Source organism: Myiozetetes cayanensis, unplaced genomic scaffold, assembly GCF_022539395.1.
Source record: "Myiozetetes cayanensis isolate MyiCay16 unplaced genomic scaffold, myiCay2020 scf5-8, whole genome shotgun sequence".
NCBI classification, from domain to species: domain Eukaryota; kingdom Metazoa; phylum Chordata; class Aves; order Passeriformes; family Tyrannidae; genus Myiozetetes; species Myiozetetes cayanensis.
Window position 1 is genome coordinate 49,245,263 of NW_026087742.1, and position 24,820 is coordinate 49,270,082.

The 24,820-nt window shown below is 34.5% G+C and overlaps 1 protein-coding gene across 4 annotated transcripts in view; it reads left to right on the top strand.

Moving 5' to 3' along the window:
* Positions 1-24,820, top strand: part of NBEA (neurobeachin) — a 470,259-nt gene that overhangs the window by 220,279 nt on the left and 225,160 nt on the right. For all 4 annotated transcript variants that reach the window (XM_050332434.1, XM_050332435.1, XM_050332438.1 and 1 more), the window contains 2 exons: positions 9,165-9,229; positions 21,866-21,974. In XM_050332434.1, the coding sequence (XP_050188391.1) occupies positions 9,165-9,229; positions 21,866-21,974 (174 nt within the window). The remainder of the gene's footprint in view (positions 1-9,164; positions 9,230-21,865; positions 21,975-24,820) is intronic.

The window sequence follows — 24,820 nt, forward strand, 5'->3', positions numbered from 1 at the left end:
TATTTTTTCCCTGGTATTACCTACTTCACTAGATTAACACTGAGGCTAATTTGAAGGCTTTATTTTCTTTATTTCTTATATAAGCCATAATCATACCTCCAAGTACTTAAAATCAATTTTTTCTAGATAATTGATAATAAACATATACTGATCCTCACTTTTCCTAAAATAGGCATTTTTATTTGGATTTAGTCTATTTTAACATAAAATGGATGAAGATGTGTTATGTTTGACAAGATCTGTGCTTGATTAGCTGGTCTTTGTTCCCTCAGCCTCGCTGAGCATGTCACAGCTGTGTTGCTATTGAGTGGCAGATTTCTTCAATAAACCATACAGTTTAAAGAAAAATACCTTAAGTTTTTGCAGTGTAGTTCCTCCTTACATCAGATTGAGATTTTGATTACTTTTTTCTTTTTCTTTTTTTTCATTTTTTTCCCCTAGCCAAAACACTACAATAGTTTCTAATTACTTCCAGATCTTTTACAAATTCTTCTCTTCGAGGATAGAGCTTCTGCAGAAACTGAGTAGTTGTATCCCAAAGGAGTTTTATCTCATGCCACTTGTATTTTTCTGTATCTTATCTATTAACAAAGGAAGACATCTTGCTACTTGATCTGTTTAAAAGTAAAATTATTATAAGGATAAATTGTTACCTTCAAAAAAAACACTATGTCATTTGTGATTGTATATACCTGTAGAATAACTGATAAATTTCTGGATTTTGTAGTTTTCCAATAGATCATTCATTCTGTATTTCCTCCCCTCTACACTGGAAGTTCAATCAAGATTTTCATTAAGGAGCCTCCAAAGGAAATATCAAAACTAGAAAGCAAATTATCTGCTTCTGAATCATTATGTTGAGGAAAAACATTTATTCTGGATGCTATTCCTTGTAAACAGGCTTTTATTAGGGAAAAAAAAAACAAATTGTATGAAGAAAATAATATCCATAACCAAAAAATGCTTTATGTAAAACTGGCAGTGAAACCTATTAGGAGATTCTCAAAGAATAGGTAGCCTATAAGTCCCTCTAATAATTATGCTGTAAGTAGATTCAGAAAATTGTTTACTTCTATGAAAAATTGTAGAACGTAAAATGCCTTAAATAAAGAAAACTATGCCTGGAGTATATCCATTAAAAAAAACAAAAACAAAAACTAAAACAAAAACATGTAAGTAATTAAATTGAGCTTCAACTAAGCTTTTCAAGTGTTAGTTTAACAGTGTGAGCTTCATAAATGAGTTGTGGATGTCTATGCTCTCTTATTTATTAACTTGGAAACTACCTGGGCTGAATGCAAGTCTTGTCTCTCTGTATCACAGGCAGCCATTCTTAATCAAAAAAGACCTCTGAAGGATCTGCTCCCATGCAGCAGAGTCTATAAAACACTTCCCAGGAGTTTGATACATGTTAACCAGTAGCCGTATACTACTGTGTATACCCTATAGCAGTCAAAACTATAGAGTAGCAAAATGGGGCAGAAGATGGCAGAGGTAAAGCAAAAGAGTGCATGCCTTGTTGTCCTAAGTGGCAAGAAAAAAATTTTAAACAATACCAAGAAATTAATCCCACTCCAAGGAGAGGTGGAAAAAAAAAACAAATGAAAAAAAATACCCAAAAGATGTGCCTGGCCAGTGTAAATTTTAAGGAAATCCTCACTGAGTGGTAGATTTATCTCTGAAAATATAGGAAGACTCATCAGCTGGGCACTGCAGAGATTTCAGTAGGCACTAGCATATCTGTCTCTATTTTTGTAGTGCAAATAGGACACAATGCTGCTTATCATATCACTGCAAAAGTCTGAATTAAAATGTATTGTAGAGGGCAAGGACACATAGAAACACACATGGAAACGTGCAGAAACTCATTGTTTCAATAATCCTTTTTTCCAGCATATCTGGAAAATGTTTATCCTAACAAAGTTCTGCATCTGCTACACTACTTCCGTCCTGCAGCTCCTTCTCTTCTAACCCCACTTTTGTACCAGTGCTGATATTTATAGGACTAACTCACAAACACATGTAAAAACTGCTCAGACATTCGTTTCCTGGCTTAATGAGTTAAGCTGACTAAGAGCCTTGTTCAAAAGCCACAAGAGCTACTCAAAGAAAAGGATTCAGGATTGCAAATTTGGGAGCACAAAGAAGAAGAGAAAAAACATGACTCATGTTTTCATGGCAGCAAGCTGTAAGTTCAGATCTCTACATCTAATGGAGTCATACTCTTAGGCTACACTTTTAGTGGTCAGTCTAGGCTTCTCTCTGGCCAAGATCACCCTGGCAGACATGTCATATTTTCTCCATGCCTGGGTCCATGTTGCTGCTCGATCACTTTCATCAATGTATGTAATGGTGAAAACAGTCACATCAAAACTAGATAAATTAGCTCTGAGTAAAGAAGTTATTTTTAACTGATTATACTGCTAGAGTAGCCATAAAAGCAATAACTTACAGCAGGTGGCAGGTAGGATGGCGGGGACTGTAGGAAAGGCAGGCTGCCTCTGTGACAGTCAGGATAAAGGAACTTTGGCATTTGATGGGAGAACAATAAGTTAAAACAAACAAACAAAAGATTTTCATGCACTGGACAAAGCACTAGAAATGGTGAGTATGAAAATGTGAGCAGTGTAGCTCCAAGATGAGGCTTTGTAACTTCACATTCCACCCCAGGCTCAAATTTAAGTTCGATAAATGAAGTCTTGTGCTTGAAGCTAGTATTTCCTATAATAATATTCTCATCCTATTTGGACTACATAAAGGTCCATCAAGACAGAAGCAATAATTCTACTGTGTCCTTATCCAGTATCAAAGATGGTACAGCTTAAGAGTGTACTTATGTTTTGATATTGATTTTGGGCTCTTCACAATCCACAACATGGTCTATACACAAAAAGGTTGTTGTATGCAGTTAGTGTAATTTCCAAAATGAACTCCAGTACAAGTTAGAGGAGAAGCAGAAAACCCTTTCCTTTATATATATTTTTTTTGCTTTAGAAATTAAATGGTTTGTTGACTAGAGGTTTTATGTTTTTGTGTGGAGGTTTTTTGTTGGTTTTTTTTTCCCCTCAGCATTTCTCGTTTGCTTTATTGAATTCTGGACAATAATTTTCCAAAAGGTGATTTTTTTGCACGAGATTTTTTTTAATTATTATTTTATGTTAAAGAGAATTTACTTGCATTAATTCCTTGTCTCTGTGTGTGGAATGCCTTCCAGCCCAATCTCAGTCTTCATCTCTTAGTCATCTGCTTCTGGTAATCTAACTTTCAAATGGAAACCATCAGTATATTCTTCTCTAGTCGTTGAGCAATTCTGCTTTCTTCGTCGTTCTGTGAGGTGTCCTTCCAGATTCCTGTACACTCAGAAAACTAATTCTGTGTTTTGCTTTTAGTAATAAGCAGGATATTGTCTTTTTTATCTTACATTGGAGTCATCTTAGAACTTCTGGTCCTTTCTCTTGCCTGTCCTTGTCAGAGTAGTTTTGTCAAAAATTGTCAAAGAATACTCTTATTGCACACTGGTGAGATGCTGATCCGGACTTCTTTTAGATTCGTGGCAAAACAGGCACGGTCAGAAAACTGCAGTAATTACTTCCACATATCCTAATATGGAAAAGTGTCTTCCCCTGACTTCTCTAAGTTACCTACAATTGAGAAGGATCTTAGATCAAGAGAAACACCTAGAAAGTCAGAGTCAGATTGTTATTTCTTAAAGGGCTGAGAAAGGGTGCAAAAGCTCATTACTGGAGATGATCATTATTGATAAATATACTGTAGTTTTGACCAGTTTCACTATAATGGAAACAATGTAAGGAGTAGTTTTCTGTACAAAGATCTTTTGTTTGTTTTTGAAAGACTTCAAATCAAGTGTCTACCTGTAACATCAAAAACTGGTTAGGTAAAATGTGTTCTGGCTTTTAGGATCAATATCACTACATAGCAGTACATGTTTTTAATAATAATTCTAGCATCTCCTTAATGAGGAACTATTTTTCCAGTCAGGAAGTAAGTTCTAGAAGTTGTGGAGATGTGTGTATCTTCTAACACATATCTTCTGTCTGTATTAGAAAAAATGCAGAATTTCTACAAGGTGATGAAGGTTAGTTTTGTATCATTTAAATAAATGTGTCCATTTCCCTAGTGTTTGGATAATGTAAATGTTTTTGCAGTTGTAGAATTTTTTTCTCCTTTCTTCCAAGATACCAATGAAATATTCCTCTGGGAATGTTTGACTTCATTTTCAAGATAAATTGGGCAATTACCACAGGTGATTGGAAGGGCAATGGGTCTCTGTGTTTCCAAGAAAGTGAAATATTAACATATTACTCCAAGTCAAGAACATAGAGGAAAAATGAGGCCCTAGTCTTGTGAAAGGGAAATCTAAAACTTTCTATTATTACCTTTGTTGCATTGTTAAATTCATATTCGCAAAAACAGTGTTATGAAAGTTTTCTTTCTTTGATTTGGCCAGAAGCCAGGAGTGTTTGAATACTTGCAGACTTGCCCTCCAGGAGGATGTCATCAGTCACTTTGCAACTTGCTTATTGTGGGAAATAGCCACTTTTAAAATGGATGACCTATCACAAAATCCTAAAAATGATCCCAAATTGATTGAAAGGGTAGACCTAAAGTACATTTTATTTATCATCTATCAGCAGTGTACATGAGAGTGTGAGAGAAGTATACAGGCAGTATAACTGGGATTCTTAGATCTGATTCTCATTCCAAACAATAATGGACAGTTTTAAGACTCCAGTATCTTTAGATAATTTTTTTTTAGGGATGGTGGGGACAGTCTTATGATCTTAAAAACAATATTATCATCTCAAAAATTTATGACTACTGTGATCAAAAATTTATGAGGCTGTATCTTGAAATTAGTTAGCTTTTCTGTTTTTACCTACTTTTAAAGGACAGAGTTTTCTGCCAGAAAAGAAACTCAAAACATTTCCTTTCAATCTTGTAACATTTCTTTTGAATATTTCCTCTTCAATGAAGTAAAACAAGTTATTGGTGCAAGTAAAGTTATTGGTGAAGTAAAGCAAGTTTTTGGTTATGAAGTTGTTGGTGATTTTAGAAGGTAACCCAAAATGGAGTTCAAACCCAAGCTAAATTACATGTGTGTTGTGAATTGCAAACACATTTTTATAGAGTTTCCTCTTGCTTCTCCAGATAAAAGGTAGCACCTGTTCATCTCTGCACAAGATTTTCCTCCAAATATATTCAAGGGTCTAGACAAGAGAGAGTTGATATAATAGAATTTCATCTGTCTCAAGAAGTGTTAATTAAAATACAATGATTGAAGAATTGAGGTGTCAACTGAGTTATTAATATCTTTTAGACTGGAAAATTCACTAAATGTTCAGTATGACAAAAGAAAAAATACTCAGATTAATTATAGACATGGAGAAGAGAGAATTCCAGAGAAGATACAATTGGTTGAGACAGTGGCACTTGTAGTGGAAGGAGAATTGTAGGGTGATTACTACACCAGGTATCTGTCCATTCTGTAACTGCAGTTTCTGGAGAAACTTGAAATTTATTACAAAATGTTAGACTTCCTTGCAGAAGTGGAAAGGGTGAGAGAACTCTTAAAATCACCATTCCTTTTCTTTATAGTATTTACTTTTTAATACTATCACAAGATTTTTTTTAAGATATTTTCTTAAAAATATCTTATAGGATAATATAAAAATATTCTTATAGGAAAATATTCTTATAGAAAAATTCGCTGAAAAGTAAAAAATTAAAATTGTAAAAATATCGGAGTGTAAGAAAATGTATGTCATGATTTAAAAGAAAATCAACTGAATTTCAAGTAATATCTGTACTGTATTTTGGTTCATTATTTAATATTTTTATCCTTTTACTCTCATCTTGATATTATTCATCTCCTGTCCCCCCCTGTGTGGACAGTTTCATAACAGGATGGTCTCAACCTTCTGTCAAGAAGGTGTATTGATGCATTCTGTATGCAGTGATACTTTTCAAGCAACAACAGAATAGACGAGGAGTACAAGTTAGGTGGGGACAGGAGGGTAGCAATTGCCATTATCCTAAGAATTTAGTGCATATTTTATGCCTTCAATAGAATTTTGCATAATATAAAATATTTAGAACATAACCATAGTGGAAGTAATTGAACTAAAAGTCTAAAGTTACAGTGTTTAGTGATTATATATGAAGATAATTTTTTTATTTGTTTCAGCATGAATAGAGTTAAAAATTAAATTTTCATTCTGTTTTTAATGCAAAGAAGTAATGGCATCATTCTTGAACAGTTAGACATAACATGTCTCTATCTTTGGGTCTTCTACACCCCACCTTATTCTGAAAGGTGCACTGCTGGCAGTAATAGCCATCCCTACTGCAATATCAAGCAGGAGCCCCAAGGAAAGGAAGATCAGTGCATTCTTGTATAGAAGTAGTTCTCTGGCACGTCAAGGGCTTCTGTTACTTCAGTGTGCAATTGGCATCAGCATTTTTGAGGCACAGAAAAGCCTTCCAGCTCTTTTTTTAAGGCTCAGAAGATTCATGACATGAACTTCACCAAAACCACGAGATGAAGTGCAGTCATTCATGCAGTTAGCTGCTAATAACCAAATGTCTATGCTATGATTCTACTTAGTTATAACATAAATCTTACAACTATTGTTAGTACATCCATTTCCTGTGGTGCTTATCTTTCCACTTCTTGCATCTTGAGATGAGAATGATTGATTGATTGATTGAGGTTGAGAATGATTTCTGTGGAATCCAAGATAATATTAACAAAATTGTTCCACATCTTAATCCAGTTCCTAAAGTGCATGCAGTCATCTGAATGGTCATTGCAAAGGCAATTGTAATGCTGGCATTTTTTAGTATTTCAATCTAGTGTTTGCATCTTTTAAAAAGAAACTGGAAAAAAATGGAAAAAACTTCTAAAAAGAAACTGGAAAAAGAGAGTCAGGTGCCTCTTTGCAGGTTATCTCTCAGGATCATGAATCTGTTATGTTAAATTATGCCTAAAAGTGAGAAGAAATTGTAGCAGTAATAATTATTCCCTTATTTGTGGATTAGTAAAGGATTGAGAATTTGTAGTGAATCTTGTAGTAGCTGGTTTGTAGTGAAGCAATGCATGGACCATGAATTCTGGTTTCTTTCTGGTTCTGCATCATTATGTTTTCCACTAGCTTTTGGTAGATAGTTGGGCACGTTTCAGAAATTTTTATTGTGAATAATTACTTTGAATAAATTGATGAGATTTTCTGCTTATGGAGACATAAGAAGAGATTTTTTCACTTCCACATAGATATCTTTTGGATAGATGGCTTTTTTGGTACCTTAAGATATCTCACATAAAATCCAGTTAGGCATTTTGGGTATCCTGTAGAATCTGAGACATTTGCACCGAGCAGGAAGATCTGACAAAATACTTGCAAGAATCTCTTATTCTTTTGCAGACACAGGTAGACCCTTTCCTTCTCTTTAAAAATTTAATTAACATACTTTCTTCTACTTGTCTTAGGAAGCCTTTTTTATTTTCTTCTCTGTCTTTTCAATTTCTTTGCTAATTCGTAGTCAGTTCTGCTTTCCTGACTGCAAAGTCATTGCAGCTGTGGTGCAGAAAAGCATCTGAAAAGAAAATGCTAGAAGGTGTTGTTATAGTGTACAGTAGCAGGCTCTGATTAAAAAAAAAAAAATCTACACTTTGAACACTATCTTTAACCCAGACTTCTGTTTCTTAAGATGTCACGAGGTGATTATACAATTGAATTCTTTCATTCTTAGTTTCTTAGAGTTATTTTATACTCTACCAAGGTGATTTAGCTGCTTCCAAAAGTTAGATCATTAGGCTGGCTTCAGTTACTGCATTAGCAAAATTAAAATACTGAAGAAAGGACATTACAATTGTTTTCTAGCTTAGAAGCTAGAGGTTTGAGTGTGTCTGATACTCTGTCTTCTCTAACCAGGCGTTACCTGCTCAGTAATGGGTCAAGAGTATGTACATTATTTGCATATTTTACTAGCTTGCCTTTTATAAAGCCAGTCATGAGTACAAAATTATTGTTGCTGTGTGTTTTTTAAGCTACATGACTTGGTCAAACCTGTGAATTCTCATATAATCAGTAAGAAGCACTTAGTTGATTAGTGGCTAGATTTCAAAGTTATTCTTTGACAAAGTTTCCTTATCTATGCAAGGCCATAATTTATTTTTTTCCCCATATCAGGAAAGAAGCATTGGGAATTTCTATCTGATTTTTTCAGTCCTCAAAAAAGTGAAATGTATACCATAATAGTTCTGTAGCTGTAACTCTCTCTACCCTGTCGTGTTTATGACATGAAGTTTCAGACTCAAAAAGTTCTCTATGAACTATAATCCAGATAATGTACTTTGATTTTTTTTTTCCTTTATAAGGAAAAGGAAGTGTTTATTACTCTTAAAGAAAAATTTTAAAGAATTATTTCCAAAGGAGGTAATCTTTACTTTCTAGAGATTTATCTCAACCTTTTTTTCATCCCAAGTGTCAGAAACCTGTTGGTGTGATAGAGACAGTGGGTTGTCTGACAAAAAGCTGTTTGTTATGCACTGAAAATTTTCTCTTTAACTTAGTAGTATATGAAATAAAAGCTTGTTATCTTTTAATATCAATTAGATGGTTTACATTGTTTTGAAATTTCATCTTGGAAATCTGTGGTAACAGTAAAAGAATTTTAAAAAAACAGTTTGTTATAACTGTCTGGTTTTGTTTTCACTTATAATCAAGAAGAAATGAAAATTGAATTCAAGGAGGGATTGATGGTGCATAGATTATTGTCTTCCCTATTTAATAATATGTTCAAGGTGTAACAATGAAGCAATGCAAAAAACTTCTGCTGTGGTACTTTGTTGCACTTATGTTCATTGGACAAGTGTATGAACTGGAGCAACAAGATGTGTTTTCTATTCTCTGGACAAGAAAAATAAAACTTACTTAAGGGTGAAACAGAAGACATAACCACTTAAAATTTTTTTTAAAATCAGAATGAATTACAGTTTTTTAAATTATGAAGTCATTCTCCTTTGGGGAAAAAATTAAGAAGTTCAGCCTAAATTCAGTCTCTTTAGGAAGTCATCAGGGTCAGATTCAGATGTGTGGTTTAAAATCCTTGGGTTTTGATCATGTCATATTTTATCTTCTTAGGAATGGCAAAATTCTATTCAGAAGAATGCAGGACTTGCATTTATTGAGCTCATCAATGAAGGAAGGTAATGAATTTTAAAGCTTTTGAACAAGTAGTCATTTTGCATTTATTCCATTGGGTGATAATACTTCTTCACCATCTGTTCCAAAAAGAATCTGAAAAGGCCATTTTAATTAAGAGATTTATTGTATAAATACTTAATATAGTAAATATTTCATTTGGAAATGTGTACATTTTGAAGATTTGTTTTATTGACAGAAGGAAATAGAGTTCCCATGAACTGTATATAAGTTTGGGGTTATCTGAGAATTGAACCACCATTCTCCAGAGCAGCAAGGTTGTTTTACCCAGACAGTCCAGGGAGCCCAATCTGTAAACCCATCTGCTGCTCCATCTGTTTTAGGAGCACAGTATTCATTTTACAGATTTACTTCTCATGATGAATTATTTTATCTAGTATTTCTGGTCCAATTTGAGTCCTGTAAAACATACATGACATTATGTTTATATGAGCTTCCTTGCTTTTGCAAATTTTTATGATACTTTATTATCAATCCTCAAGTAATTTTGGTGCTGTATCTGTGTTCAACTGTGTGCAATGTTTGTCAGTACTTCTAGCCAGCAAGCTAGGCTGCAAAGGGGGACTCTTGGATTTTCCTGGTAACGGAGTACCCAAGACTTGTGTAATGTGTGTGACTCGTATTGGCCAATGCATTAAATCCAATTGAATCTACATGTTTTGTTATGTGCAGCTAAAAAAAATATAACAATATACCTGTTGAAGAGATTTTGTCATTTTATGTGCGATTTCTTTTTTTCACCATAATATCTCATTGCCAAAGTGAAATATCAAATCTTCTCCTTATTGTAGGATATTTTTTGTCTAGCTGATATTTCAGTGGTTAAGTAGTGCATTTATTTAAAATGAAGTTTAGAAAACAGAGTATAGAAATATAGGAATATGAATATAAAGAAAAACAGGAGTATGTAGCTTATTACCCAATTTTTGGCTGGTGTAAATTCTCCTAGTTTCTCTGTGCACACTGAAGTTACACCACAATATAACAGTAGGAAACATAGTCCTTCCGTTGGAAATTCTTTTGCTATGAAGTGCCAGTATGAATTTTTATGCCATAATAGGTTTCACCTGAGTGGGTCATGTACTGCACATTATACCATAAATATTACCTGGAACAAGACTGAATAATCATAGTAAGGTTATGTTCTTGGACAGTAATATACAGTACCATTTTGACCTTTTTTTTTATTTTCACAGCCAGGATATTAAAGTCAGATATTATTGTATCATAGCTATTGATAAAATGATCCTTCTGAACAAATCCTATATCTGCATATTTTTAGCGGTCAGGTATTAAGATATCAGTGGACCTTCTGAGCCCCTCTAACAGGGACTTTTCAAAATAAAGTAGTATTTAAGAGTTGCTACTTAAATCCAGTCAAAGCAATGTCTAATCAAGCTGTCCTTAGATACATGCTCCTCTCTATACTTTTCTCAGAAAGGTATTTTAGAAAAAGTGTATGTGCATTACTAGAATAGAACACTCTTTTTGCAATCAGCCCTTTTTTTTTTTTTATTATTATTTTTTTATTTTATTTTTATTTTATTTACCCTTTTGGGCATAAAGATAACAATCCTTTAACTAGAAATTGTTATAAATATTTATTCTCCTTAATAGCTAAACTTGTGAATGCAATTCATCAATCATAGCTAGAGAATGCAATTGTGCCGTTGTCAACAATTAACAGGACATAAACAGTTGATGAATGTGCAGCTGAATTAAAGTGCTCCCTAGGATAACCTGAAATTATAAACTGGATCATTTAAAGGAATCTAACAAAGGATCTTTATAATTAAAACAAAGCAGGGTTAATGGGATGTAAAATTGCATATAATCACTGTGCAATAATGATTGAATTTTAAATTATTAAAAACAAAATGAAGACTAAGAATATTTTGAAGGACTTTCCGGGTAGTATTTTGAGAGACCTGAGTAATAAATCAACAGTTTTGAGAAAGAGCTTTCTTTTGAGAATGGAGGAAAAGGTTTACATGTAATGCAGAGGATCATAGTTTTTAATGGTTTTCACTGGATACCTGTGTTTTAATAGACAAATTACCATTCTATAAGATAATTTTCTGAGTAGTACCCAACTTTTGTTATTTCTTCTTGAAATAATTCAAGTGCCTTTCTGATCCTTGACTTTATTAGAAATATTCTGAAATAAAATATTTCAATGTAGTTGTAGTTTTAAAAAAGTAACATCTATATTCCTGTTATTTAAGAAATTGCTTTTTCATTTTAAATTGGTTGATTTACAGTGTTTCTCCTTTTTCTTGGTTTAGATAATGCTTAATTAGGAAGATCTGAATAACACATATTTGTAAAATTCAGTATACAAACACTCTGATACAGCTTTCTAAAAATAGATCTGTTGTAACTGGTAGTTAGTGTTCAGTTTAACAAGAGGTCTGACTATAGATTTAAATTAATACTTTCAAAGTCTGTAATATACCTGAAAGATTTAGTGACATCCTGTTTATGCTCTTGAACTTTATGCTTCTTTTTAATCATGCTATGAATGTGTGATGTTGAGGGTATCACACGTCAAGAGCTTCACTGACAACAGCTTAATTAGGATTTCAGGTTTACATTGGGGTATACACCTAAGTAAGTGTCTTAATATAAGAGCTGGATGCATCTGCAATGTTGTCTGTAAAAGGAGACATGAAAAGACTTCAGGAATCTTGTGTGAGGACAGTACAGCCCCCTTTTCAGTGAAGCAGTGATGGATGAGGTCGAAAGAAAAGGATACATGCTGACAAGAACGAGATAACATAGGAGCACCCACCTCAAGAAAATATGTACACAAATGCATACAACCTTAGCAAGTGGGAGTAGAAATTACTCCAGGTGTAATCATAAAGCTGTGGCATTGTTAGAATGATGGAGATTAGATGGGACAGCCTGCACTCCATGACAGAAGTGTTGTGATAGACAGATACAAGTTCCTTCAGAATGATAGGCAGAGAAAATAAGGAAGGAGTGTTGCCTCCTCTGTGAAGCTCTTCAGTGGGTTGGATGACAGTCTGGTTGATAACTTGCAGGACAGGATGAGAGGAGAGTCCAGTAAGAGTGACACCATGGTGAGAATTTGTTGCAGACCACCAATTCAGGGTGAGGGAAGGGAAGAAACGTTCTTTGAGCAATTTGGAAGGGAAAACCCATTCTTTAAACACTTCGAAGAAGTATCTGTATCACAAACTCTATTTCCCCATGGGTATCTTTACCCTTCCTGACAGCCTCTGAAAGTGCAACAAAGTGGGATGCGTGTAGTCAAGATTATTGCTGAAGAGTGCTGGGAATGACTTCTTGATGCAGGGTGAAACAACTAAGAGTGACAAACAGCTGGATCTGCTATTTACCAGCAAGCAAGAATTATTTTTGAATGTGGTAAATAATGCTACCTTTAGCTGTAGTTACCATGAAACAGTGGTGTTCAGGATCCTGAGGGAAGTAAGGATGGAGAGTAGCAGAATACAGATTCCATGAGTGCAGATTTAGCTTATTCAGAAAACTGATTAGTAGGATCCCATGGGAGGCAGATGTGGAGGTCAAGGGAGCCATAGAAAGGTGGCAGGCTTTTAAGTTATAGCATCATCCAACTGCAAGAACAGGAAAAAAGTAAATGTATCAATAGAGTGGTTTGGCTAGCTAAGGAAATTATAGTAGAGCTCTGATGCAAAAAGAGAGTGCACAGGAGGTAGAAGTAGAAGCAGGTTACAAAGGAGGAATTTAGAAACATTGCTTGAGCATGTAGGAAATGTCAGGATGGCCAATGGTCAACTGGAAGTGAGACTTGGAAGAGGACAAGAGCTTCATTAGAAGGCTGACCAAGGGAAATGTGGCTTGTTGCTGAATGGGATGGATGACAAATATGACTGAGGTGCTCAGTGCCTTATTTGCCTCATTCTTCATGAAAGTTTCTCAAGCCTCTGTCTTTAGTGAAAGGGTTCAAGGAGGTCAACTAGAAACAGTGGATAAAGATTGAGTCAAGAATTCCTTCAGACAACTTGTACCATACAAGTCTATAATACTAGATGAAGTACATCTGATGGTAATAAAAGTCCTTGCTAGGCTGATCACTATGATCACAGGTGCCTGGAGAAATGTGAAGGTAGCACCCATCTTTAAAACAGTCCACAAAAGCCAGAGAACTATAAGCTCATCAGTTTTTTCTCTCCCTTGGGAAACCATGTAACGAGTCCTTTCTGGACACATTTCTGGCCACCCAAAAGAGAAGGTAATTGAGAACACTGAACATGGATTTACAAAAGGTAAACCTAACTGTTTGCCTTCTATGATAAAACAACCAAATTTGTGGGCAGGGTGATTGCAGTGAACATCACTTACCTTGACATTGGCAAAGTTTTCACACTGTGTCCCACAATATTTGTGTTATCAGAGTAGGAACTACATTTTGAAAGGATGGACTTTTAAATAGGTAGAAAATTTACTACTTAAAGGGGCTTTAAGGGTTTTGGTTAATTGGTCGTACCTTAGTTTGATGTCTTTGACAAGTGGAGTATCATAGGAATCTATCCTGCCTAAGAGATGGATATTACAGATATGCAAATATGGTCAGAAAATAGCACTGGGGAAGCAGTAGCACTCAGATACAATATATAAATAAGAACAAAGATGTTTGATTTTTCTATCTTTGACCAAATTTTCTTGCTTTTTGTCCCCCTCACCAAGTATAACTTTTGATTGGAGGAATCCTTTATCAACTCTGATAAAGTTGTTTTATGGAGATTCAGCCTGCATGTTATCTTCCTTTGGTAGAGGATTCCTGTCATAGATATTTCTGTTAAACCCAGCACCAAAGGTCTGTATTTCTGTTCCAGCTGAGATGTGAGCTTGAGCTGCCTGTTTAGATGTGTTTTTTTATAATCTTGTTTTCTTTACTACAGCTGTAGTCCTACCTCCAGCTGTCCTAACTCCAGACTAATAGTCACTTTGTGTTAGACAAAGCATACATTGTTACGGTAACGATCTGTGTCCTTGTGAGGTCAGTAGAGTTAGAGTTCTTAGATCTGTTAGAGGTTTTGAGGTATCCCCTCACCTCCTAGTACTGCCTGATGAATATTGCCTCAAAGGGAAGGCTGATTCTGAGATACAGGCCATCTCAGTTGTGACAGCTAGTCTTGGATGTTTACTGAATGGTCACCATTTCAAAGAGACGGATTCCTCGATTTAGAAAATTCTTACATGAAATAGAAAATCTTTATGAGGAGTGGAATAGCCTTTTACTCAGCTCTGAGTTTCACTGAGTTTGTTACAGCTTCTGTGGCATTTCTGAAACATCAATAGTTGCCCTTCATGAACTTTATCTTGTCAATGTGCTTATTTTGTAGTCCTACAGCCAGTCTTTGCATGCTATAATTTCAAATTTTTTTCTAGCAAGTTCTTCATCATTGCCCTTTTGCAAGAAATGAGACCTCTGTGTTAGACATTACTTTCTAAAGTTTATAGAAATTTACTTTCAAAGTATTTATGGCAGTACTGTGTCTTGTGGAACTTAAAAACTCTTCAAGTCAGACTAATTTATGAATCCTATGACGGATACCAAGCACAACTATAGGTTTCATTTCTTATGAATGCCATTTAGAGAAATAATTGTCAAAACAACTCTTTGGTGAAAATGTGGCATATTTTGAGGCTGCTTTTTGGAAAAAATAATCTATAGGCATCTGATAAAAGTAAGTCAGGGGAACATCTGTTTCTCTGGACATGTGAGTTGGCAGAACTTCAGGAATGAATAGAGGAAGCAAGACCTTAGCTAAATTATAACAAATGGTCATTTTGTAATCTATTTTGAAAATTGCTGTTTGGGAATGATCTACTTTTTTAGTTTATTTCAAATGAAAGAAAGATTGGGTAAAGTAAACTCAATTTTTTCTGTCTAGGAGCTTAACACTTATCAACCCTCTTTTTCTCTCTGTGAAATTATTAGTAAGCAAAACTGACTACAGGATACCAAAGTTGGTTTAGGATAGTTAGATAGTGAGATAAGAGTTTTCATCCTTCAGTTCTGATAGGTGGAGAAATAGCAGCCCAATCCACATCTAGATGTGTTGTGAGGATTTTATGGTTTTTCCATATTTCCAAGAGACTTTGTGTATAGTCTTATCGCTATCTCTATATCCAAACTCTAAAAAGCTCTCCCAGACTCTGACTGTTTAGCTGAGTGACTTCATGGAATGTGGAACTCCACAATCCAACCTTTTTAAACTGCAGTATCTGTTAAAACAGAGGCTTCTGATTTTTCGCAACTTCCTTTAACCTGTAAGCACTCTGGAATTCGAAATAACTTTGCTGAGGAAAGAATTCAGGAAAACTAGCTCCATGGATTTAAAATATCTTCTTACCTATTCCCAAACAATATTTACCAATAACTCTTTTTTATGAATTGGCATGTCCTGAGACATACTCCGCCCCCAGTCTGCTGTTGCTCAGAAGTCTGAGATTCTTCTGTTTTTAAGTAAAGGAGAGCCTGCCATTTACTCTTATTCCTACAGATACTTAAGCCCTGTCATGCTTATTGTAAAGTAACAGCATATCTTAATTCTAGTTTTTACTTCCATTTCCCCTATGTTCAGCTGGAAACTCCACAGGTATCTGTACTGAAGGATCATTTCTCTGTGGAAAGATTTAAGTCACAAGTGATTTCAGACTGCTTTGTTGGTGGATTCCATATTGAAAGTCCCTTGATTCAGCCTAAAAACAAGTTAAACCTGTTTCCTACTAAAGGGAGCTTTAACTATGGTTTGTAAGTTTGTGAGCATTAATAGAAATCAAGCTTGTCTAGGTAAAGAGGAACCATAAGTTACCAAGTCAGTGTTTAATCTCTACCTTATGTAGTAAGAATTACCACACAAAGAGGATAAGATTTTTGCTGGTCATCAGTTCCTGGTTGAGACCAGCTCATCTGGGGAAGAGCACAGCTGCACACTTGGCTTCAATTCTACTAGGAGTTTCAATGGTAAAACTGAAGAAATGGTCACACAGGATAAAGCCAAACATTATTTAAAGTAAAATGTCTTTTTCTTTTGGTAAAATTTCTGAATTACTGGAAATGAGTATTAAAAAGTACAGCAAGCCTGTGGTCAAAATTTTCATACAACTCTGTAGCCCTTTGGAAGCACTTCTTGGGTAGAGAATTATAAGTATGACCAGAAGGCCTGACTCATCCCTGTCTCAGCATTAATCTAGCTGCTACATCTCTTGGGGGTTAGTGTTTAGGGCTTGCTAAGACAAGGGTGAGTGAGAATACTGGGAATAACTCAGACACAGTGATAAGGAGATCTCACTAAAGAACATGTTTTATTTCCAAAGTAGAGTAAAAATTATACGGCTGTTAAATTTCAGATCATCCCTCTGTATAACAAGTAGCAAGTATATATGCATTCTGTGCTTCAGGCTCCTTCTTGCTGGAATTGGTCACTAGAGTACAGGTTGATGGTTTAGGAAAGATACAGAGGATAGACTTTTGCCCAAAAGGCAGTGTTCTGTAAAACACAGTAGATGGGAAACAGTTTGGCACATGGCAGAAATATTAATCAAGACATAATGGGTGGGTTTCAAACCTGCATTATTATAAATATTATATGGTTTAAGGTTTTACATAAATATTTAATAATGTAACAGTACATGAAGTTCACCTTCTTGGAAATATATGCTAAAGTCTGCTGGTTCATCTTTTGGAAATGTCTGAGGAGGTAAAAGACCAACTATCACTGAAATATTGTGCAAAATCATAGAATATAGGGCTAAGAAAAAGGGAAATACAATTCTAGAATTTTATCAGAAGGGATATTTCCATTGAAATAAGGTAGCATTAATGTTACTATGTAAATAGTGATTAGAACTTGTCTAGAATACTGCTGACAGCTTTGGCTATGCGTTTTCAGAAAAGGTAAAATCAGCCTATATTAGTAGAAATCCCGTTACCAACTGTTTTACCATACAAGAAAAGTCAGAGAGCTGATTTACTTAACCTAATAAAATAGAGCTAGAAAGAATATTAGAAGGTCAACGTAAGGAAGAATTGTGTAAACCTAAGGGCAATGTTTACGTGAAAGGAAACAGTAAACTGCTGCTGAAGAGTACATTTGGATTGGAAAGTAAAAGGATTTTAATGTTCTGAGACCCTTCCAAAACTGTGTTGGAGTCAAGAAACTCAATTTTCATACACTGAACACATATTTTATGAGCTAAATTTCACAAAAATGCCTTTAACAAGCTAAAGACAGTTTATGAAATAGTTTCTATGATGTAACTGTGTGTTGCAATGAAGGAGTGAATTTGCTGACCTAGAGGTCCTTGATCCTTTCTCTTATTTGTAGTGTGTGAAGGGATATTTCTTTTTTTTTTTTTTTTAATGTATTGGCAGTCTTTGATACTACTGAGTGTAAGACTTCTCCTGGTTGAGATTCTTTCTGAATATTTTTTCTTTTTCCTGTGAGAATCCAAAAATAGTTGTAAACCATTTTTCCCGTGCAAGAAAAGTTAGAGATTTCTTTTTTCTTTTTTTTTTTATTTTAATCTTATGCCATGCATGTGATTGAGCTAATAAGAATTTAGATAAAATGGTTAGTATTCAAAGAATGGTGACATTATTATGCATGTTGACCAGGTGTAAACCAGTTAGGACAGTATGTTAAGTAGTGCTGTGTCTATATGAATTTGAGATTCAGAGTTAGCTGGCTATGATTTAATCCAGATATAACAGTAATAACACTTATACCATCTTTTTCATAGTAGAAATGTAGCTTGAAAATACATGTTAACTTTCAGTTAGAAGTAAAAATCTGTACCAAAAATAATTTTTAAGTAGGGGGTTTAAAATTCAAATTTCAAAAAGTAGCAATTATACAAGTACAGCAAGCACAGAAGCAAGTAGCTTTGCAAAAATGTCTGTAAGACATCGCTTCTCTGTCCTTGTAGTAACTGCCTCTCAATGATGACACATTTTTAACTGCTTTAACTTATTATGCTTCTGTTTTCAGCCCTATATTCTTGCACTTACAAAACAAAACATGCAGGCCAAGGATGTTTTAAGGCATTTTGGAGACATGCAAGATTTCTAAATGATTGCCTGGATTTTAACCCTTCCCTTTTTTTCAAAAGTCAATCTTTCTGACAATGGATTTTAAGATTACTGTGATTATTAATGGTCTTCTAGATACAAAAGCATAGTTTACCTAGTCTTTGAAGTTCTATGTTAGGTGCATACAAGCACCTAAGGTAAGTGAATCACATTATGTCCCTTACTAGCACTCATTGACATAATATTATTTAATGATTATATCGTGTTCATAGGCTGTGGCCTCACTTTTGTCATGATCCCAATTCGTTAACAGCCATACAAACAATTTTTCATCTTTTTCTTGAAGAAATCACAATCAGTGATAGAGAGATGAGAATGCATGAAACAACTGGCAAGACACAGTTGAAACAATACTGAGATACCCATAGATAAGACTTTTGACAATAAACAAAAAGGATGATAGCAGGTATGTCCAATGTTTTCAATGAAACCAAATTGGACTGGCCTATGTTCATACTGCTTAAGGTTAGCACCTGCTAGAGCAAAGTGTCTTCATTCATCCTACATAGCACTTAATCCAGTTCTTCCCTGAAGCCTGTGCAGTTCCTGCTTCACCTTAAGATACCATTACTATTCTGTCTGTTTAGTTCAGATTGTTTGTATTAACATGAGGATTACTCTCCTGAATGATGTGTTCCATGTGTGCTGGGGTATGGCATGAAAACACGTGCAGAACTTTCTTGTGTAGCATTGGTCTGAGTTTACATTGATTAGGTTTCTTCACTGTCTCCAGTGAACTGTTCTTTGGACGATAACTATATTTCTGAATTGGAGTGAGCCAAAAAAATTGAAGGAGTGCTCAGCTAATGATTTCAGTGTTGTAGGCAATCAGGACCCAGTGCTCAGGCATGTTCCTTGATCACCTCTTATTTCTCATCTCCTTGACTTTGGACCATGAAGCCCTGTGGCATTTCAAGGTTACCTGAAGTATGGCTTAGTTTGTCTAATGTACAGTCCAAAAACTGCAGCAACTCCAAAGTTGTTCTCAAATGCATCAGTTCTCTCAGTCTCTGTAGCAGAAAGGACCATTAGAGGTCTGGGAGGTAATGCTGAGATCACCAGCAATTTTAGCTAGCTGATTTGAATCTACTGCTGCATGTCTATAAAAGTTTTCTGTAAAGCAACCAGAGACTGCTCCATCTGTATTCCCTGGCAAGAAGTTTATTTATAAGTTGTGCAAATTAGCATTCTTTGGACATCCATTTGAAGTCCCTTGTAGATGCATAAAAGGGCACAGAGAATGTGAACACTTCTTACTACAGAAAAATGCAATTAAGATGAATATGATATTTATTTATCATTGCTCATGAACAGAGGCAGCTTAGGAGTTTTTTTGTGTTTGTTTGGTTTTTTTGTGGGGTTTGTTGTTGGTTTTGGTTGGGTTGTTTGGGGCTTGTTTGGTTGATTTTGAGATATAAGAACCATACCCAGATGTCCCAAATAATAAACCCAGCGGATTGAAGTTAGTCTTCATGTTTGCTCATCAGGTTCATGGTGGTAGGGAAACCTATAGCCATTCACCTAAACCATTCAGAATCAGAATTCTTGTCTGGACCAAAGCTGGACCATTTGCTCTGTGCTCCATTTATTCCATAGCTTATTCATTCAGGAAGGAATGTACAACTAGTAGACACTTGAAATCCATATGTTTCAGTTTTGAAATCCTAGCTAGTTGCTTCCAGGTCATTAATGTCATATGGGAAAGTTCAGGAAGACCTGTGATGCAAAACGTTGTTAGAGATTTTAAACACTCAGTTCGTCATTTTAGAGAGGCTTGTTTATGTCATGAATCACAGAATGGTTGATGCTGGAAGGGACCTCTGGAGATCATCTAGTCCAAACCCTTGCTAAAGCAAGTTCACCTAGAGCAGGTTGCAGAGGATTGTGTCCAGGCACCTTTTGAATATCTCCAGAGGAGACTCCACAACCTCTCTGGGCACTCTATTGCAGAGCTCTGTTATCCACCAAGTAAAGAAGTTTTTCCTTGTTTTCAACTGTAACTTCCTGTGTTTGTTCATGTCCGTTGCCCCTTGTCTTGTCACTGGGAACCAAGGAAGAGTCTGGCCACATCCCCTCTGCTCACTCCTAATCCATATCTGAGGGCAGTTCTACATTTAACAATAAAAGTCTGGACTGTTAACAGTAATAAAACTGAAGCATATTTTCCGGCAGGGTAGATTAAAAAAGCTAAATTTTGAACACTACAAAGTCAGCAGCCTTAGTCTTTAGCTTATAGTTTGCAAAAAAACTTTTTGCTTTAAATTATAGCAAAGGATTAGATAAAAGGGTTACTAAAAGCATGAATGCCTGATGTGATACCTTGATCCAAGCTCGTTTATCTCTAAACAGAGACCCCTACATTTACGTCTTACCTTGCCACACACACACATATTAAATATTAGTTCAGGGTGATTTCCTTCCTTCACGGATGGTAGGGCACACCAAAGAAGGCAAGAATAGAATTCAGATCCTTCTGTCTTACAGGTGTAAGGTCCAATAATCATGGCTTTCATTTCTAATAATTACAACTTTCATTTGTGGTGCTTCTAACACCAACACCAACCTTTGGGTGGAATGTGCTAGAAATCTCACATTCTTAATATAAGAATCTCTGAAATACAGTGTGTTTCTCCGATGCTGCAAGAAGGAAAATCCCAGACCATGTTCCAATTTGACACAAAAAGAAACAGTTCTTCCTGATCCTAAACAGACCTGTTGGATCATTTCATCCTGAAAAATAGTTCCTCCCTGCTGATAAGAAGACTGGAGTAATTTTTAATAGAATGGCCAACCCTAAATATGGACTATAGGGACAAGAAAGCAGTTGCTTCCATTATTGCATTTATAACAACACAGTGTTGTTTATGTTTTGATTTTATTATGCATCTCATGTTATTTTGTGGCTTTTACAAAAGTCTTCATTTAAGATGTCTGACTGACATCCTCAGTCAGTCCAGTTTTAATCTATTTTTATCTTCTTTTAAAGTAAGATTTGTCTAGTTCTGATACCTTGTAAACTTGTAGACATGGTGCACCTTTCCTTGTAGCATTGAAAAACATATGACAACTACTGATATTATTTTGCAATTTTAACAGGACTTTAAATCTTAAGTAATCTCATGATTTTTTAACATTGAAATTGGAATACCTTTATTTAATGATATAATGGTGCAAATAAGAGTTTAAGCAGTTGTCTAGATTTTTTAAATGATAGTACAGTACTCATATTCATATTGAGACTGTTGTTAAAAACATATTCAGAATATAATACTTCCATAAAGAACTTTTCCCTTCAATAATAAAAACTTTTTTCAAATTAACGTCATTTCTTTTGCTTTCACCAATACAGAAAAATTTGCATCAAATTAATTTTTTATGTCAACTAATTTGGCAATTCAAGTACAGTAGTTTAATTTTTTTTAATTTTTCCATTTTAAGTAAATCTGATGAAAGAGTTTATTTGAAGTACATCAAAACAAAAGGTTGACTTTTATTTTTCTTATTTTAGATTATTATGTCATGCAATGAAAGACCACATAGTACGTGTCGCAAATGAAGCAGAATTTATTTTGAACCGACAAAGAGCTGAAGATGTCCACAAGCATGCTGAGTTTGAGGTAAGCCTGAGAGTTGGTGCATTTCTGATTCTCTGTTTTCACTCACTTGTCACCTAGACCGTAACCCCATACAATAAGAAATTTACATTGAAAGCATTTCAAAACTAGTTTTTAAAAGCTTTGGTAAATGTCAAACAGAGGGAATGGCTCTAATTTCTCATCTCGTCACTGAAATTCATAAAAGTATTTACAGCTTGAAGAAAAGCCCTAATCAGAATGTCTAATCTGATATGTCAGACCCTTAGGTTGACAAAAAACTTTTCTGATTTATTGAAAATAGTAATGCAAATCACATTAGTAACTTTTTTTATTATGTCAACAGAATATATGAGTTCAGTAAGTAAAGCAATTAATACACTTACTATACTTCATGAAAAATAAGAAATATAAATGTTTTATCAAACAGACATTATTTTAAGGTCATTTTGTTAGAATGTTTTGAATTTTGGAGCACTCTAGAACATTCACGTGCTATAATTTATATATTGAAATACAATATTGCATATCTTTCTTGATAGTTAGGAATCATTGACCATTGACAGTAAGACTGTTTAAAATGTCTATTCAGTATTGGAAGAAGTAACAGAGCAACTGACTCCCATAACTCTTTAATGTCTATAATTGTTATTCTGAAAAGGAATCAGCTTTCAATTGTTTTTTTTTCATCAATGAGTGTTGCAGTATACAATTTAAATTACATGGCTTGAAAGTGATCCATCTGTAAAGAAAAACTGTTTTAAAACATGTTCAGTTTAGCAGATTTTCAATTATTTATACAGAATTAATTGTGTTCCTATTAAAAAAGAACACTAAACATGCAGAGGTAACAGAGGAAAGTTAAAACTTCATTTTTGACATGAATTTATCAAAAATGGGTTTGCATTTTTATGGTGTTTTATACATTTCAGTATCACTGGTTTTTATTATTTCCAAACCTGCCTTGTGTTGGCATACATTTGTGTAGATGTAAGTATAAATGTGCAAACATACATTTCCACATTTTATTGTTCAAATGACCTAACATTAAGATAGGCTGACATAGTATTTATGATAATAAATAGCTGTATCAATTTATTCATCTATCAGAAAATGTCAACAAGCACCTGGTGGCTAGAAATAGGATCCAATAATCTTAGTTTTGATGAGGTTTTTATCTTCTTGAAACAGCTCTCTTAAATGTGCACTTTGATGTACTAGTTCTTGTGCTCCTTGACCTAGCTGAAAAGTGTGAGACACAGAGATATCTGTTGTCATTTTGAATACACATAACCTTTACTTCATTTTGTCAGAGCAGACAGCAGACACTTGTCAAATGGGATTGCAACAACTTTATTACCAAGCTTATACTGGATATTTTGAACATAGGTAAAATCACATTTACAATTAAGTGTATGTCAGAGTGAAGTTTCATATTGCCTCAACAATAAATAACATTTGATATTTATCAGAGCATCATGCAGTAACCTAAGATGACAATGGAAGATTGAGTTATCTGCTCTTTGAAGAATACATTGAGGTATAAGATCTGTCAGAACTCTAGACAGAATGAGAATATTCAATTAACTTCCAGCTTCTGTTAGCAAATAGGATTTAGAATATTAACTAAATTCCCTAAAGGAATAGACTTAAGTCAGTCTTATTGTCTGGTGAAGAAACCAACATTTTTCATATATGAAAATTTTCATTACATTTGTCACCTGAAAAGCCTCAGATAAACATTTTAGATGAGTAGGATAAAAACTGCAAGTCATAAAAGAAAATTATGAAATGTAGACTGTGTTAAATGTGAAATTCCCATGTACTTAAATAAGACAATGGTTGAAGTCTGAAAGAATGTTTTATAGTTTGTCTTTAATAATGGTGTGAATATAACTGAACATTTTACTATTCATCTACTTGAAAGCAGTAGGGACAAAGAAATTTCTGGTAGTTTTCTGATATGTAATTTTAAATCCATCATTTTGTTTGGATGTTGGAACATGGAACACATGTTCTGGAGTTTAGTACATGTTAATAATTGCTCTCAGCTAGAGATGTGGGGGGATATTTTGTTTTTATCCTTTAAACTTTAAGTGAATCATTATGGGTGAAAGTATTTGGTCCAAGCTGCACCAAGTTACTGTGTCTCCTGTGTAATGGGGAGGCCCTGAACCAGCATCTAAAGTTTATCCTGTGACTTGTAGTCAGGGCCAGGGAAACTCATCCCAGAGTGTTTGCTTCACAGTTAGCTTTTGTTTTGTTGACCTTTGTAATTTTTCAGGAAAAAAAATGAAAATTTAATTTTACTGTCCAATGAGCTGGTGAAATATTAACCTCATTACTAAGGCAGATCATTGTACTAATTGGTGCTTCCTCGTACAAGAAGATAAATTGAAAAATGAATTAACCCTTTATGAATTTGTGTAACCATTGTTCTTTTCCAGATAGATTACTTGAAATGATGTCTGTAAACACAATAGAAAGACCACTGTTAAAATCTTACTGAATGCTAATGTGATCTGTACTAAAAAGGTGGCATGTAGAAATATGAAGAATAAAATACAATATAGTATGAGGTTAATTTTAGTTGCTCTTTTGAATACTAAAAAATTGGATTCTATTCAGTACTGTGTTACAGCATGGAGTGTTGGTTAAACGTGCACAATAACTGAGTGCAATAATATCTCTTAAAATGTATTTTTTAAATTAGATGTTTTGAGAGTAATCTAGCCTTTAAAATTTATACCTAGAAAATTATAATGGATTTTTTTTAATTATTCTGGCTGCATTCCTTTCCTTTGGACATTTTTAAAGAATTTTACTAGGAGGTGAAATTGAGTTTTAACTTAACATGATTTTGAGAAAAT